At 34.4% G+C, this 15,400-nt stretch overlaps 1 protein-coding gene across 2 annotated transcripts in view; it reads right to left on the reverse strand.

The window, feature by feature from the left end:
- The window catches only part of TOP2B (DNA topoisomerase II beta), a 56,531-nt gene that overhangs the window by 676 nt on the left and 40,455 nt on the right, over window positions 1-15,400 (reverse strand). For both annotated transcript variants that reach the window (XM_084902985.1, XM_084902984.1), the window contains exons 27-35: window positions 15,254-15,337; window positions 12,679-12,873; window positions 9,492-9,636; window positions 9,098-9,265; window positions 7,313-7,514; window positions 6,524-6,603; window positions 5,311-5,421; window positions 2,849-2,971; window positions 676-770 (exon numbers count right to left, since the gene is read on the reverse strand). In XM_084902985.1, coding sequence (XP_084759111.1) covers window positions 676-770; window positions 2,849-2,971; window positions 5,311-5,421; window positions 6,524-6,603; window positions 7,313-7,514; window positions 9,098-9,265; window positions 9,492-9,636; window positions 12,679-12,873; window positions 15,254-15,337 — 1,203 coding nt within the window. The remainder of the gene's footprint in view (window positions 1-675; window positions 771-2,848; window positions 2,972-5,310; window positions 5,422-6,523; window positions 6,604-7,312; window positions 7,515-9,097; window positions 9,266-9,491; window positions 9,637-12,678; window positions 12,874-15,253; window positions 15,338-15,400) is intronic.

The raw sequence follows: 15,400 nt of genomic DNA on the forward strand, positions 1-15,400 counted from the left end.
TATAATAATTTGCCACCTTGGTAATCTTGTATTACTTATCACAATTACTTATTTTTTTCAGAGTTTATATATCACTCAGCAAATATGCACAATGACCAGATTAGTAAAAATTCAAATTGTCTAATTTGTAAGTACCTATGAATTCATGAGAGGAAAACAAGAATTATGCACAGTATGTACTGCACACTATGTTTATAAAAAGGCAAAGAAGAGTCACTGAGATGGACCAGAGGTGAAGAAAACTGGATGGAAGAGGTCAGTATGAAAGCAACATAAAATCACCTATGTTTATATTTTAAAATTTTAATGGACAGAGAAAAAGAAGGGGACATCTGATGCTTTTCATTTACCTGATAGAGATAGTGTACTTCTGAAGAAGGGTGAGGAAAATTTAAGTTAAAGATTAAATTAGCCCTGATCAAATAAAGAAATCGCCTTTATTTGGTCTAAAAACAGTAATATTTTAGACAGATAGTATATAATTTATACCACACTTGACCCAAGAAACAGTCCTGATTATATCTAGACTTGGATAATCCTTTACCCATATACAAGTCCCCTAAGGATAAATATGCTAGGTTTAAAGTTATTCTAAGACATTATACTAATAGTCAAATTAAGCCCACTGTAGATCATCTTAAACAAAACCAGCATTACACAGATGCTCCCAGTTACCTTGCTCGATGGCCTGGCTGTTTTCCTGCCAGGGTTATAATCGCCTTCATTTTCAGAGCCAGACGTTCTCCTTTTCCTTGCCCCGCGGCCTTTACCTTAAAATTATACAAAAGGTTTTTCACCCAAGGTTAAGTACAATATACAAGGATAAAAACATTACTTCTTTGGCCTCCTCTGATCTCTTAACATGAATGATGTAGAAACAATTCGTCAGCATCATTTCAGTTCTGGAGTCGACAAGACTAAAGAGTATTTCACAAATATATTTAAACTAATTGGAAGGTCCTCAAGAAAAGTTTCAATACATAAAAGAAAATATTTGCACCTGAAAAGAAAATCTCTTTAAAAAGTGCTTTTTAAATTGTATGTGATGAAAAACAATTTAGTTTCTAATTTGCCATAGACCAATATTTTTTAAAAATGTAATACAGGCCGAAACCGGTTTGGCTCAGCGGTAGAGCTTCAGTCTGCGGACTGAAAGGTCCCGGGTTCAATTCCGGTCAAGGGGCATGTACCTTGGTTTCGGGCACATCTTCAGTAGGGGGTGTGCAAGAGGCAGCTAATCTATGTTTCTCTATCATCGGTGTTTCTAACTCTCTATCCCTCTCTCTCCCTCTCTGTAAAAAAATCAATAAAATAAAATGTAATACAGTATAATTTATGTTAAAGGATTTAATTTGTTAAACCAAATTTGGGTCCTACAGTGCCCCAGCAACAACATAACCTTATAACATAAATCCTTACTCTAAATTTTACTTACTGTACATTAGTAACAACCAATTATAGATCCCACTTTAAGTAGCACAATCTTAAGAGTAAAACCCTAGGTATTTACCAGGAAATAATCTATCAAATTTTTATCCCTTCTCAGACCTATAATTACCTACCACATGCAGCCTATTTTCTTTCATCTACCTAATTTATTATTCTCATCATTGGAGGAGGAAAAGGTAATGTTTAAATGTTCTCCAGTCTAGTGATTCCAGTGAATAAAAGAAAATGGAACTAAACTACAATTCTAAGTTTTTAAAATTTCTTAAACAGCTATGATGCATTAGATTTACTAGTAAGAAAAGACAGCCTAGATAAACTTGGGATATCATATTTGATCAAATTAATCAATGAAATGGCACATCCTGTATAATGAAAGGCTAATATGCAAATCTGAAATATGGAACAACTGATCGCTATGACACGCACTGACCACCAGGGGGAAGACGTTCAATGCAGGAGCTGCCGTTACTTGGCAGTGGTGGTTCTCAGGTGATGCACAGCAAAATGAGAGGAGAAAATGTGATTCCACTTTGGCGGTGGATTATGTTGCTGGAGGCACTGTGGGACCCGAATCTGGTTTCCTGCACACTTGCATTTGTGTTCCACACCTTGTACAACAACTTTGCAGAGTGCCCTCTCGCACTCAGGGGGATGTTGGAGAGCCGGTTTTGGCCCGATCCCCTTCAGGCCAGGCCGAGGGGCCACACCTGCTAGAAGGATCCCACTTACTCTGCTGACTCCTTTTGAATCATGGCACTGTCAGCCAGGGAGGGACCTCAGGAGGTTGGTTCCAAGGTGTGTCTGGCACGTCACACCGGCAACCTTCTAATTTCCTTTCAATGTGCACAAATCTGCACCGGGTCGTTAGTGTATTTATAAAGGTTTCAAACCATGCACACCTTAAGTATTGACCTCCCCAATCACAATGTTTCTTTTCCACCCTGTTATTCTCTCTTGCTTCCCTGTAGGTCTGTATCCTTATCATAACTGCCACTTTTAGAAATAAACAGTCAGCTGGATCAAAGGTTGAACAGCTACCCTTACAGAAAGTCATCTCTTCCCTGAGCACAGCTATTTCACTTCCTAGCTCAGCAAAAAGCTCTGCTCTAGGAGTCCTAACTCCAGCCTACTCCAGTGGCTGTTACACTCTCACCTACCATTTTAATAACTACTTCCAATGAGACCACTACATGGGGGTCTTTGAACCATACCTAGGTAGACAAATTGCTACACTTCTCTTTGGATTAACTCAGCACTGATTCTTAGATAAGTCACTTATTGAGGAGTAAAGCAATTTAAAATAAAATATGTTCACCCAGTTTTTCTAATTTCCATGAGTAGAGGAGACTAAATGTTTTCCACATGGCATGTTTGAGGGTTACATGGAAATAATCCTCACCTTTTGGTGTTGTAGTCTTCTTTGGAATGCCAAATTCTGAATCCGAATCAGAGTTTATAGTCTCTACTTTCTTCTGTTTGGGAGTTCTCTTGGGCTTAGGCATTATATCTGAAGATGGTTTTCCTATTAAGCAAATTTCCATTGCTTAGATCAATATTTACTTACCAACAAATCAAGCTGAAGTGAGTCCTAAAACAATGGAATTTCTTACAGCTTATATAAAGTTGAGTTGCCTTAAGTAATAAAATGGTTTCTCTCCAATTTCTCATAGATGATTAAAATGCTTTTTATTTAATTATGATGCATAATTGGCCTTTTGATAATTCAAGTGAGATGTTTTAAATAAGGGCCATTAAAATGAATTAAACAATGACTTTTAAAAAGCAGTAAAAAAATACAGTATAGTCAAGACAAAAAACTATTTGACATATTAATTATAACCCAAGTATAACCATATATTAAGTTCTAATTTTTAAAGTATATTATAGGACTAGAAACCGATTCACTCCCATTAAGTTGGAATTTAGACTTGGCACTTTTACATGGAAAGAAATGTGAAAGTTCTAGGAAAGTAGACAATAACCCCAAATGAATTTTTTTTTTCAGCTTCATTTATAGGCAATGTGAAAATTACCACTAGTCACTTTGGTGATTTATTTAATATATATTAAATTAACCACAGACATTTCTATTAAAAAAACAAAACCTGTTTTTATGGGAAATATATTCCCAGTTCTAATTTGAGATGCTAAGCCCCTCATTAGAACAATAGGAGCTGACACTCTTATGACAGTGGCAGACACAGATTTTGTGACTTTTCCCCCTTTGAGGCCTCATGCTGAAACACACCACAAGAGCCACTGCAGCTGCTAGTAGAAATATAGGCTTGGATTAGCAGGATGTTCTAGGGACCACCTCTTTTCTTCAGAAGCTTCCAGACTTGCAAGTATTAAATTGGCACTTTCATCTCTACTGGGCAAATACTGTCAGACATCTGAGTACTGTGAGCAGCCTTTTGCTGTAAACTCACTGGAGCTACAACTTTAACTTTTATAATAATGTATGTATTCCGCCCCCCCACCCCCCAAAAGGGACATGAAGCATGCTCTCCTTGAAATGGTCTGTTGTGGAAATTATATTTCTGAAGGAAGGTTGAGGGCTTGCTGGGGTCCCTGAATCTCCCATTCAACTGACAAGGCTAGTTCAACTACAGGTAAAACAACCAAATAGGACAAGTGTGATACGCCACACCTTTGTAGTTAATGCTAAACTTTAACTCTTTAGATTAAATAAGGGTGAATAGATTGATGAAGGAAACAGGTTGATATGTTGCAAGAACTGACATGGCTCCCAAGTTATCAGGGTGGTTATAAAATGCTAATATGAAGATAAAAAACTGAAAGGGAAATTATAGAGCCTGTCTGGACTTGAGTCCCTCAGAAGTAGACCCCACCTGATCACAAAACAAAGACAAGTATTTATTTGAAAGGTAAAGGAAAAGGAATACAAAAATGAGACAATGAAGAGAGGGCAGCCAGTAATGGGTAAATTAATTCAATCCTGTCGTCAATCTAGGAGCTTAATCTCAAGAAGAATCTCTTGCAGCCAATGTAAAAAACAAAACAAAACAAAACAAAACAAAACAAAAAAATCCCAGAGGGTCAAGAGCAGTAAGAAACTGCAGACCAGCTTTCCTCAATCACAGAGGTGGCTGCATGGGGAAATGTTAATATTCCAGCATAGCAATAGAAAGTACTGAAGCAAAGAAATATAGACATGCCTCATGTGCACTGAAGTAGTAAGGGAAAGGCACCCAATTTCTCACTAGTGCATTCAGAATAAGCAGGGACTTTTGTTGTTGTTCTGTTACATCTAATACATGTGTTTCTCCATTAGTGTTGTCTATTGTGCATTTTTTAAGATCGTGAAGTGACAGTCCATACAGTTTGTTTACTTGCTGTGGAAGTAGCAATCTTTTAAACACAAAGCACTAATACCTTTTTTAAAAATACAAAGGTATGTACCTTAGTACTAGCAACAGATTCATGAATCAACTTAGTGTTTCATAGGCAATCTGAAGGCTATGGAAAACAAAGACATTCTATGACTCAAAAAAAAAGAGGATCCCAACCGAACTGACCAATCATTCCACATTGAGGAGTTAAGGCATGACCTGCATAGATAACAGAGGCTACTAGCAAAATAAAATTTTAAACTTCTTTACTATCTATACTATCTTTAATATCAATGCATGGGATTATTTTATTATAATTACAGTCTTAAAATCAGTGCTAATTACCTCATATGGTTAGAAAACAAGAGGGATTCTCCTTATACACATTTATACTTGACAACTGTAGCCTAGTGAAGTGCAACTAGTTTCAATTTATATTAAATTTCCTTTAACATCAACTACATGGTTATGCAATGCTTACAAAGATCAAATATAAGTGCATACATACCCTTTTTAGCAGCTGCTGTTTTACTTGGAACTTTATCTATTTGTTTCAGACCAAATGAGGGTGAAAAAACAGAAGCAGAATCTTCTTCATTACTGTCAAATTTAGCTGAATCTAAAAATTAAAGCTTTTTTCAGTAGAGATTCTGTAAAGACCATTTAGTAATTAACTTTGATTCTTTTTATTGATGATTTCTCTTTAACTAGGTAACTGATCTTACAAGTTTCTATTCTGTGATATTATAACCACAATATATAAACAGCTGAAAATAAAAAATATAGCATATTTCAAAAATGTTAACTGTTTTAAAATAGTAGAGAAATGCATAATGAATTTTTTAATAGTCCCAAAGGCTAATCATTTAAAAGTTAACTGACCAATTAAAAAAAAAATACTGATGATTTATTTTAAATGCTATTAACCATTTCAAGAATTAAAGTAACAATGATCAAATCTAAAAGAGTAGTAAGTTTATCTATCCAGCCCTGACCAGTGTTGCTCAGTGATTAGAACACTGGCCCATGTGCCAAAGGATTGCGGGTTCAAATCGGGTCAAGGACATGTTCCTGGATTTACAGGTTCAATCCCAGACCTGGGCATGTTTCGGAGGCCACCAATTGATGCGTGTCTCTCTCCTTTCTATTCTCTCTCAAAGTCAATGCAAAAATATATCCTCCGGTGAGGATTAACAACAACAAAAAAGTACAAATCTAGCTATATGTTTAGAGCAAATACAAGATCTATGTGTATTAAAAAATTCAAGACAGTTCAGTCTAACCAGATTGTTTTGACCTTAAAAATTCCATACACAAAAATATGGGGCATAAAAAATAAACACTGATTAAATTTGCTTCTAGGGTTTAGTTAAACAAATCTGTACATTGCTACCCTTGTAACTTTTTTAAAAAAACTATCATGTATACATTCATGTTGCCATGAAAATAAGATTTCACTCACACTGGTTAGCATCTGTCTATCTACCTAGTGCTTCCATAATGCCTACTTTGACCAGAGAGTTGGGAATCGCCTCAGGAAAAGTAAATAAACCTTATTACATTGAGAAAAATGTTTAAAAAAATGTTAAGATATCTAGTCATATAAACATCCTGAAATTAAATTATGACCTAATGAGTTATCTACTGTTTCTTTTTCTTCCCCACTAAATCACAGCAATAATATAAGTAACTACTGTAGTGAAAAGACTAAATGAACATACCATCTTCTGACTTTTGAGAGTATGAAGGAAATGAGAAGAGATTTCCAAAATCCTGAGGTTTTTTGTCATGTGAAGATTTTCTGTTAGAAAAATTAAGCACCACAATATAATTTAAATATCTGGTTTCAACCTTGATAAACTATATATAGTATATACTGCAAGATTATAATCATAGAACAAAAGATTGTTCTGTCATTTGTTTCTAAAATTCACAAGAGTAGGTAGGCAATAATCCTATTTTTTATCCTAGAATGCACATGGTAAAATACTTCCTTAAAAAATCTTAAATAACTCATACACTTCACATCCTACAGGCTAGTCATGTTAGTGTTCAGACCCATCAGAAGCAAGAAAAATCAAGGCCAAAATTAGGAAAGAAAACTAAACTTCCCATCTCTAAAGATTTATTAATTACTATGTCCCACAGGCCTGTTGCCAATTTTTGTAAATAAAGTTTTACTGGAACACAGCACACTTGTTCTTTTACATATTGTTTATGGCTGTTTTCTTCCTACAACAGCAAGACTGAATAGTAGAGGCACAGATCATATGGTCTGCAAAGCCTGTAAGATTTATTAATGAGCCCTTTATGGAACAAATTTTGCCAACCTATGTTCTAAAACTGTAGCAAGTTACATCAACAGCTGCAATGTTAACCAAATTTACTGCTTCATGAAGAACGCCTTCCCTAGAATAACATTTTCTTAGCCCAAGCTTACTGTAAGATCTTTGATGGATGCCTAATCAAGCTGTCCCATACAACTGAGTAGCAGTTGCTTCATTACTTACTCGGGAGTAGCTTTTGATTTGGCCGGTGAAAATGTATATTCATCTTTATCTAGGCCATCTGAAGGAACAAATTCATCTTCCTCATCATTTGTTATGGGAGATGCTTTAACTTTTAATTCTTCTAAGTCATTATTGTCATCGTCATCATCAGCATCATCCTCCTCCTCTTCTGAGAAATCAAATGTGTACTTAGGCCTCTCAGCTAGGAGAAAAGTGAAAGTTAATGTTATAATCAAATCCAACTTTATCCACATAAAATATTATGAGTAACGCACTTTAAAAATATTCCAATTATCTCTAAATACACTCAAGAGAAAAAAAAGAGATAAGCATTTAGAGAATAAACGCCAATAATTTTGCCTCAGTTGTTTTGATAGTGTTAATATCTATCTTGTAATTCTCAGGAGTAATAATGCTGCATATATTAGAAGAGCATAAACTGATGAGATTTTTAGAATAATACTGATATTACTTAAAAACAAGAAAGTAGTTATTATAGTCAATGTAAAAGTGAATATAAGATTTCCCATTTCTGCAATTAATTACAAAGCAATGTTTACAGGTCTTTAAAAAGTACAAATCTTTCTCTTAACCTTTTTCACAAAACTCTATCTTCTATTCATGGTAGTTTTATTACAAAATAAGAGATGATTTTTCAGATGAATAAGAAAGAGGTAAGATCTCAATATATTAGCAAGATAATACAATGTATTAAAAAAGGTATCTGCTATGGGAAAAGGCACATTGGTATACTACAAATAAGTTTTATTATAATTTCTAACATATGCTATGAAATAAAATTTTTAAATCATTTGGATACTGTAGAAGTTTACACTTTATTCCAGATATATGGAAAAATCATAATTTGAATAAACTAACTTTCACGGACCTTAAGTTGCACATTGTAAAAATCCACTTATATTGTACTACTTATACACATTAGGAAAAGAAATTCAATCACTTTGCGATTAGAAAACCAAAACTGAAGGCCTGAGTTATAATTTAAAAAGTATCTCCCAAAGGTAAAACAACCATAATGCTCTATTTATTATTTTATATATTTTAGGTAGAACTTAAATTTTGAGAAGAATCTATAAAAGAGGACATGTATCAGTTTTAAATTATTTTAAAACTTCAAGTTAATGAATATTTAGATATGATCAAATCATATGCCTAACGGCAATATATATAATAAAAAAATGGAAACCTGCAGCCTAACTATGACTGCAATTATCTAAATTATGCCAAGTGACTGGAGTCAGACTCATTTATAGATACAAGGAACAGATAATTAAAAACAAAACTATGAAGTACTACTATTGATCCAACACTCCTGGGATACTACCAAAATACTTTTTTTCTTTAACCAGAATCCTCAAACTATTGATAAAATATAAACATCAGCAAGAAAACAATTTGACTTTGGATGGTGGGCACACAATGTACAATAATATACAGATCATGTATCATAGAAATGTATACTTGAAATCTATATGATCTTACTAACCAATGTCACCCCAATAAATTTAATAGAAACAATAAAAAAAAAACATGATTCATTTTAGGGAAATTTGTTTTATGTCCAACTTTGCTAGAAAAGGTCATTCTGTAAGGAAACTTCTGTTTTCTTGAACTATAACTTCTGAAGAACTATAACTTCTGAAAAACTAATCGTTTAGCTCTTTAGTTATATTAGTAACACTAACAATACCAACTTATATGAGTAACACTAACTTGGTCAAACTATAATATACAGTAAAATGAATATAAAATGTATCACAATACCAGCTGCTCTCCTAAGCAAAGAATCTCTTGGAATAACCACAGGTTCTGTTTCTTCCAAGTCACTTTCCGACTTGGATTCATCATCTGACCAAGGATTCCGTTTCTTCACTTTCTTTGCACTAGGTTTGCCAGGTGATGTAGATGCTTTTCTTTTTCTCACCCTGGTACCTAAAACCAAAAGAACAACAATGATACATGTATCAACACTTATATAAATGTCATTAGCAAAAATAAAACTGTTACAATGAAAAGTTCATTATAAAATAACAAATGTTGATGAACATTGGAGATATTACTTAAACTATTGGGGGGAAAAAGCACAACCAAAAGAATCTAGTAATACTTTATATATACAGATTTTTTTCACACAAGGAAATTCTTTAAAAATCCTCACCAGGCTCCTTTTTCTCCCTTTTGGGTTTGGGACCTTTATTTATAGGCACTGCCTGGATCAGTGCTTCTTCTCCTGTGCCTTCTACTGGTGTTCCACTGAATTCTTCATCACATTCCACTTTTACTGCTGTGGTATCAAGGTCACCCTACACATTCAAAAAAAAAAAAAAAAATCAAACCATGATTTTTGTACTTTAGAGATTCATTTCCAGCCAATATATTGCTTCTTCATATTAGGTGAGTAAAAAAAAATAAAATGTAATTCATTGAGGTCTTAACAGATAACTTTGATCAGACCATATTTTACTTTATGGTACTGCTTACCACTCTAATCTTCTGGTACACACCATAATATGACATCTACTTAAAAACAATCATAAAAAAAAAGGACCGCTTTTGATTATCAATGGGACATTAAAACCAATAGCTAAATACACCAAAAGTTACCTGCAAAGTAAGTTGCTATAGTTCTGGTCCCTTATGTACTAGAAAAAAATCTTCAGAGAGAAAATAAGCAACATAAATCATGCACTGCTAGGCATTATAAGACAAGGTCCTCTGACTCTAAGGTTATTGAGAGACAGAGGACACAGTCATTACAATACAAATAAATATACAAGGAGATATAACAGTGACCCATGGGGAGGAGAGAGCAACTTTGCCTAGGGCAAGGTGAGGGAAGACTCCGTGAGGGCCTTTCTGATTGGGTTGTGAAGTAATCATGTTTGCCAGGTGAGAAGGAAGGAAGGAAGAGCGTCCTGGCAAAAGATACAGAGGCATGAATCACCACATTATTTAGAAAATTACTAATAGTCTGCTAGGATTCAAGGCAAGGTAAGAGGAAAGTTAGTCACAGAAACACAGGGAGGCATGCAGGGGCTAAATCACTGTGTACAGGAGTCTGTGTATTCAGTGGGAGTCACTGAAAACTTTTAAGCATTTGTATAATAATCAGACTTACTTTCAGAAATATTGCTCTAGCAGTAAGAAATTACAAAATCCTCCTGCCACAGGAACGAAGTGAAAAAAAAGTCCTGATTAGATGACTACAGACAGGAATACTAGGGAAGGGGACCCCCTTTAAATTATCTCATCAGAGAAAACATCAAATCCTAAGACAGTGCTAATGGGAACCGAATGAGGAGATAGATTTCAGAATTTCTTCATAAGAAGTCATTATGATTTAGTTACAGATTATATGTGAAAATTCCCAAGTTTTTGGCTTATGTTAGTGATGGCTGATAGTGCCAGTAACTGAGAGGAAGTACAGAGGTGGAAAAGGAGGTTTTGAAATCAGGGTACCATAAGTCCAGTTTCAGAAATGCTGAATTTGAGAGGCTTTGGGCATTCAAATAGCTATAGTAGCTTGGCAATCCTAAGAAGCTTAGGGACATAGATTTAAGAGGCACTGTATGAGTGGCAAAAGCTCTGGGCATAGATTATGTTACTCAAGAGAACTACCGTATTTTTCGGACCATAAGACGCACCGGACCATAAGACGCACCAGTTTTTAGAGAAGGGAAATGAAGAAAAAAAGATTCTGAAACAAATAGTGTCCTAAAATATTTTATGTGCATTAAAACCCAACATCACAGTCAAACACATGTAATCAACCCTGTAAAGTAAACAGCAGCATTTAGAACCATTTAGAACCATTATTAACAAATACAGTCAGCAAAAGACAAAATGTACTGTAAAACACAATAACGAGAGACTTCAGTAATAAATTAGAATAAAGTTGAAGATTTATGGTAAAGGTTCTGCTGAGATCTACAGTACGCCTACCCAGTAGTCAAGCACGGCAACAGAGGGCGGAGAGGAATGATTGGGGGAATAGACGCGGCATTCTTCCGGGCACGGAGTACGGGCCAGCAAGGGGTACAGGCGATGATTACGGTTTGGATTACGCAGTTACCGTACACCGCACCTGGGCTGACATGGAGATATGGCTGCAGCGAGGGCATGGAGGCTGACTACCATACATAGGAACTCCTCTACCACTCGGGGTTTACAGAGCGGGGCAGACACTCTGGGCACGGAGGAATGGACAGTGGCTGCAGCAAGCACACAGAGCCGGGCAAGCACACACAGACCACACAGAGCTGGGCAAGTTAAAAAACTTTTTTTTAAAGTATATGTGTAGGCTATATTTGGACCATAAGACGCAGGGACTTCCCCCCCCCCCACTTCTGGGGGGAAAAAAGTGCGTCTTATGGTCCGAAAAATACGGTATGTAAGGTGAAGAGAACTGTGCTGAGAACTAAACCTGACAAACACCAACTAAAGAGGAGAGGAGACATTTCCCTAAGGAGAAAAAAGTGCATGTTTACATTAACCTGTGTGTGATGGGGAGCCAGGTTAAGAGGGAAGCAGTAGAGACCACAGTTTATTAGAACAAGAGAAGCTAGTGATCTCTCTGATATCACAGTGCTTCTAAACTTCGAATCTTAGCTCTGTACAGAAAACACACCAATCTCTTAGTCCAGCTTAGGCTCATTTTACAAGCTCTAATGACACTGTCAGGCACATCTATCTATCTATCTATCATCTATCACCTGAGTTCTAAAATCAATATGGCCAGAAAAATTAGCCTTCCTCTTTCAGAACATCATGCCCTCCTTTTTCCTCCACTCTGAGCAATATTCTCAATGTTTCCTTCTTCTAGTTAATTCTTGCCCATATGTTGGAGGGTGTAAGTCTCCTACTTTTAAATCCTCAATAGTACCAATCAGTGCCAATGATATAAGATGTACTTGATGATTTTTTAACTAATAGTAAAAACAAATAAATAGTAAAACATGACAGCTTATTTTAATAGCCAAACAAATCCTTTTCCACTGTAAAACTTCCTTAATTGGTCATGATATAGTAATAAAGTTTGTTTTAAATTTAATATGTATTTTTTGTTATTCCATGATTTTCATTTAGAATGCTGCTGAGTAGATTATTTCTATTTCTCACTTTTAAAAAATGAAATCAAGTAGGTACCTCTTTACATGTGTGATTCCTTGACTAATGTTTTCCTTTTTTGGGTCAACTGCTCTCATAGAACAAATCATTTCCCATCACAAGTGAATATATTAGAAACAAGAAAAGCATTATTTAAGCAAATAGCGAATTAAAATACATATATACATCATTATGAAGGTGGATTCTACCAATGAGCTAAAATAAGAGATATGTCATACCTTTTTCTTCTTCAGTAACTTTTTGCTAGCATCTGCCTTCATAGCAGTAATTTCGGGAACTATCCTCCTGCCATAAGGTGAGGGCATTGTCTCTTCCAGTTGAAGTTTCTTCACCTTAGGTTTGCCAACTTTACCTTTTATTGCTTTTCCGGCCATTCCAGCCATTAAATCTTCTCGTTCTTGCGCTTCCACTTTCTGAAATAGAATTATAAAGGAGGCAGAGTGAGGGAGGGGGGAAGGGGGGGAAAAAAGAAAAAAGAAAAAAAAAAGGAGGCAGAGTGAGAACAGGTGCATACATAACATTAGGAAAGATAATACCTAGTGCATAAAAAATTAAAACTTTTTATTCACTCAGTAGAAATAAAGCTTTCCTTTCAAGTGATCTAAGATAAAGTAATGGGAAAAATAATAATTCTAAGTAGAAGACCTGGGTTGTAGTCCCAAGACTATCTAGCTTCTTTTTGTAGTACAAGAGGGTAGTAAATAAATGGGTCTCCTCCAATTCTAGGACCCTATGTTGTATTATGAAATCAAGACTTCTGATGATGTGGTATCATCAGAATTCTAGCAAATCATTCAAAAAGGCAGTTATATTAAATATGAAGTTATTATTTACTATTGCTTTAGCCATAACAACAACAAAAAAGCCTGTTCATAAACAAAGTCAGAAAGTATGAAAATTAAAAAGACCATCTTAATCTTTTGAAGAGTTAAGAAATCCTTGTAACATGATAGCTTAACAGAAATCAGACAGATCTCAATTTCAATCTTAGCTCTTCCACATATTATCTATAAATCCTTGGTAAATAACTCATAAAACATCTACTATGTGCTAGACCTTAAAAATCATGTGGACCCCATTTTATGGATAAGGAAACTGGGACACTGAGAGGATAAGTAATTGCTCTTAAGCATAATGATATAATCCCTCTCTAAGCCAGTTACTTAACCTCTCAAAGCTTCAGGATCTTCATCTATATAACAGGTTAATAATAAATAACCTCTCTCATTTGTTTTGGTGGTGGGAGTCATTCTGAGGATTACAGTGCCAACATAGAATAGAGATTCAATTAGTTTTATCATTAGATCTTAAATGACACTGATCAACATGAAAAGAAGTCTAAATATTTTCAATGTAACAAAACCATATCAAAAATAAATTCATTGTTTGGACCTACTTTGCTAACTATCAAATAATAAAATAAGGTGACAGATTAAAAGTGAAAGAGCAGTATTATTCATTGGGATTGTTTTGAGTGTTGCCTTTTCAATAATAAGGACATTTATAGGCATAACCACAAAAAATTTTCTATGTCTCATGCTAACAGTCATTGATCAAATTTAAAGCAATTATTAGAATTTATTAATATTAATTATGAATAATACTTTCCCTTTGTGTGTATATATATGTTTATTTCTTATTTAATGGAGTTTTCTATTTAATTTTTAAATATATGTCAGTAGATATAAAGGCTCTCAAATTTTTAAAAGCTTAATTCATTAACAATAGAAAAGCATAAATTAAGACATACTTGTGGCATTTGAAAGATTATTAAGAGAACCCATGAACAACTAAAATATTCCAGAAATTTTAGTAGGCAACAAACATACCACACTCATCCTTAACAGTTCTGATTTTGATTTAGGCCATGAAAATAAAACTAGAGTATATGGACAATAAATGAATGAAACAGCTAAAAAAATAAATATATATATGTATGTGTATACATGTATATATATATGTGTGTGTGTGTTTGTGTGTGTGTGTGTGTGTGTGTATAGATATATATATATATATATATATATATCTAAAGCAAGACTAGTCATGGAAGGCCTATATATATCTCACATGAATAATAATAGTAATTACCTTGTGCTACTCAAAATCAGATGATCATATTGCTACATAATTTTGATACTAAAATATTGAGTTAATTGCTTAAAAATCATTTGACCAATTTTATATCTTTATCTACATTTTTATTTTTTAAATTAGAATTCTACCTAGAGAAAAATGAGTTACAACAAAAACTATTAATTTTTTTTCTGTTAATAAGCTCAAAGAGACCATCATTCTATTTTTCTGAAAATCAAAGTATCTATATCCTATCAAATATACATGATAACTGCTCTTTGGAGGAAAAACATTAAACTGAATCAAGCTAATTTGAAGTCAGTTTATAAAATTTTTAACTGATAGAAAGTATTAGGATTTAATGTATTCTAAATTTCAGCTTTATATATTCATTCATACCAGACATAACTTTTCTTTGTAACTTCATAGAAGCCTAATTCTAATCCAGCTTATTCACACATTAACCTCACAGAGTTAAAGGAAATTGAAATAATTAAAAAGAATTTTCATTCTGGTTCCATGAATATTACTTTCCTAAATATATCTTAACTAGAGGCCCGATGCACAAAATTTGTGCAAGGGCCTTGGCCCTGACCCCCACCCACTACCGCTGCTGCCTCGGCTCCTGCCCATCACCATGGCTTTTTTAGGAAGGAAGGACATCTAGGACATCCGGTCTAATTAGAATATTACTTTTATTATTATAGAGACTTAACCTACATCCAGTTCTTCAACAAATGCTGCTAAATCTTCTTTCCAAAGATCTGAAGGAGATTTTCTTTTAAGATCATTGACCTCTCGCCCCTATGATAAAAAGAAGTAGTATGATTTTAAACATCTGATAATAGAAAAAAATGTATAAACGGT

This window comes from Pipistrellus hanaki (genome assembly GCF_964339955.1).
Source record: "Pipistrellus hanaki genome assembly, chromosome: 13".
In the NCBI taxonomy this organism is placed as follows: domain Eukaryota; kingdom Metazoa; phylum Chordata; class Mammalia; order Chiroptera; family Vespertilionidae; genus Pipistrellus; species Pipistrellus hanaki.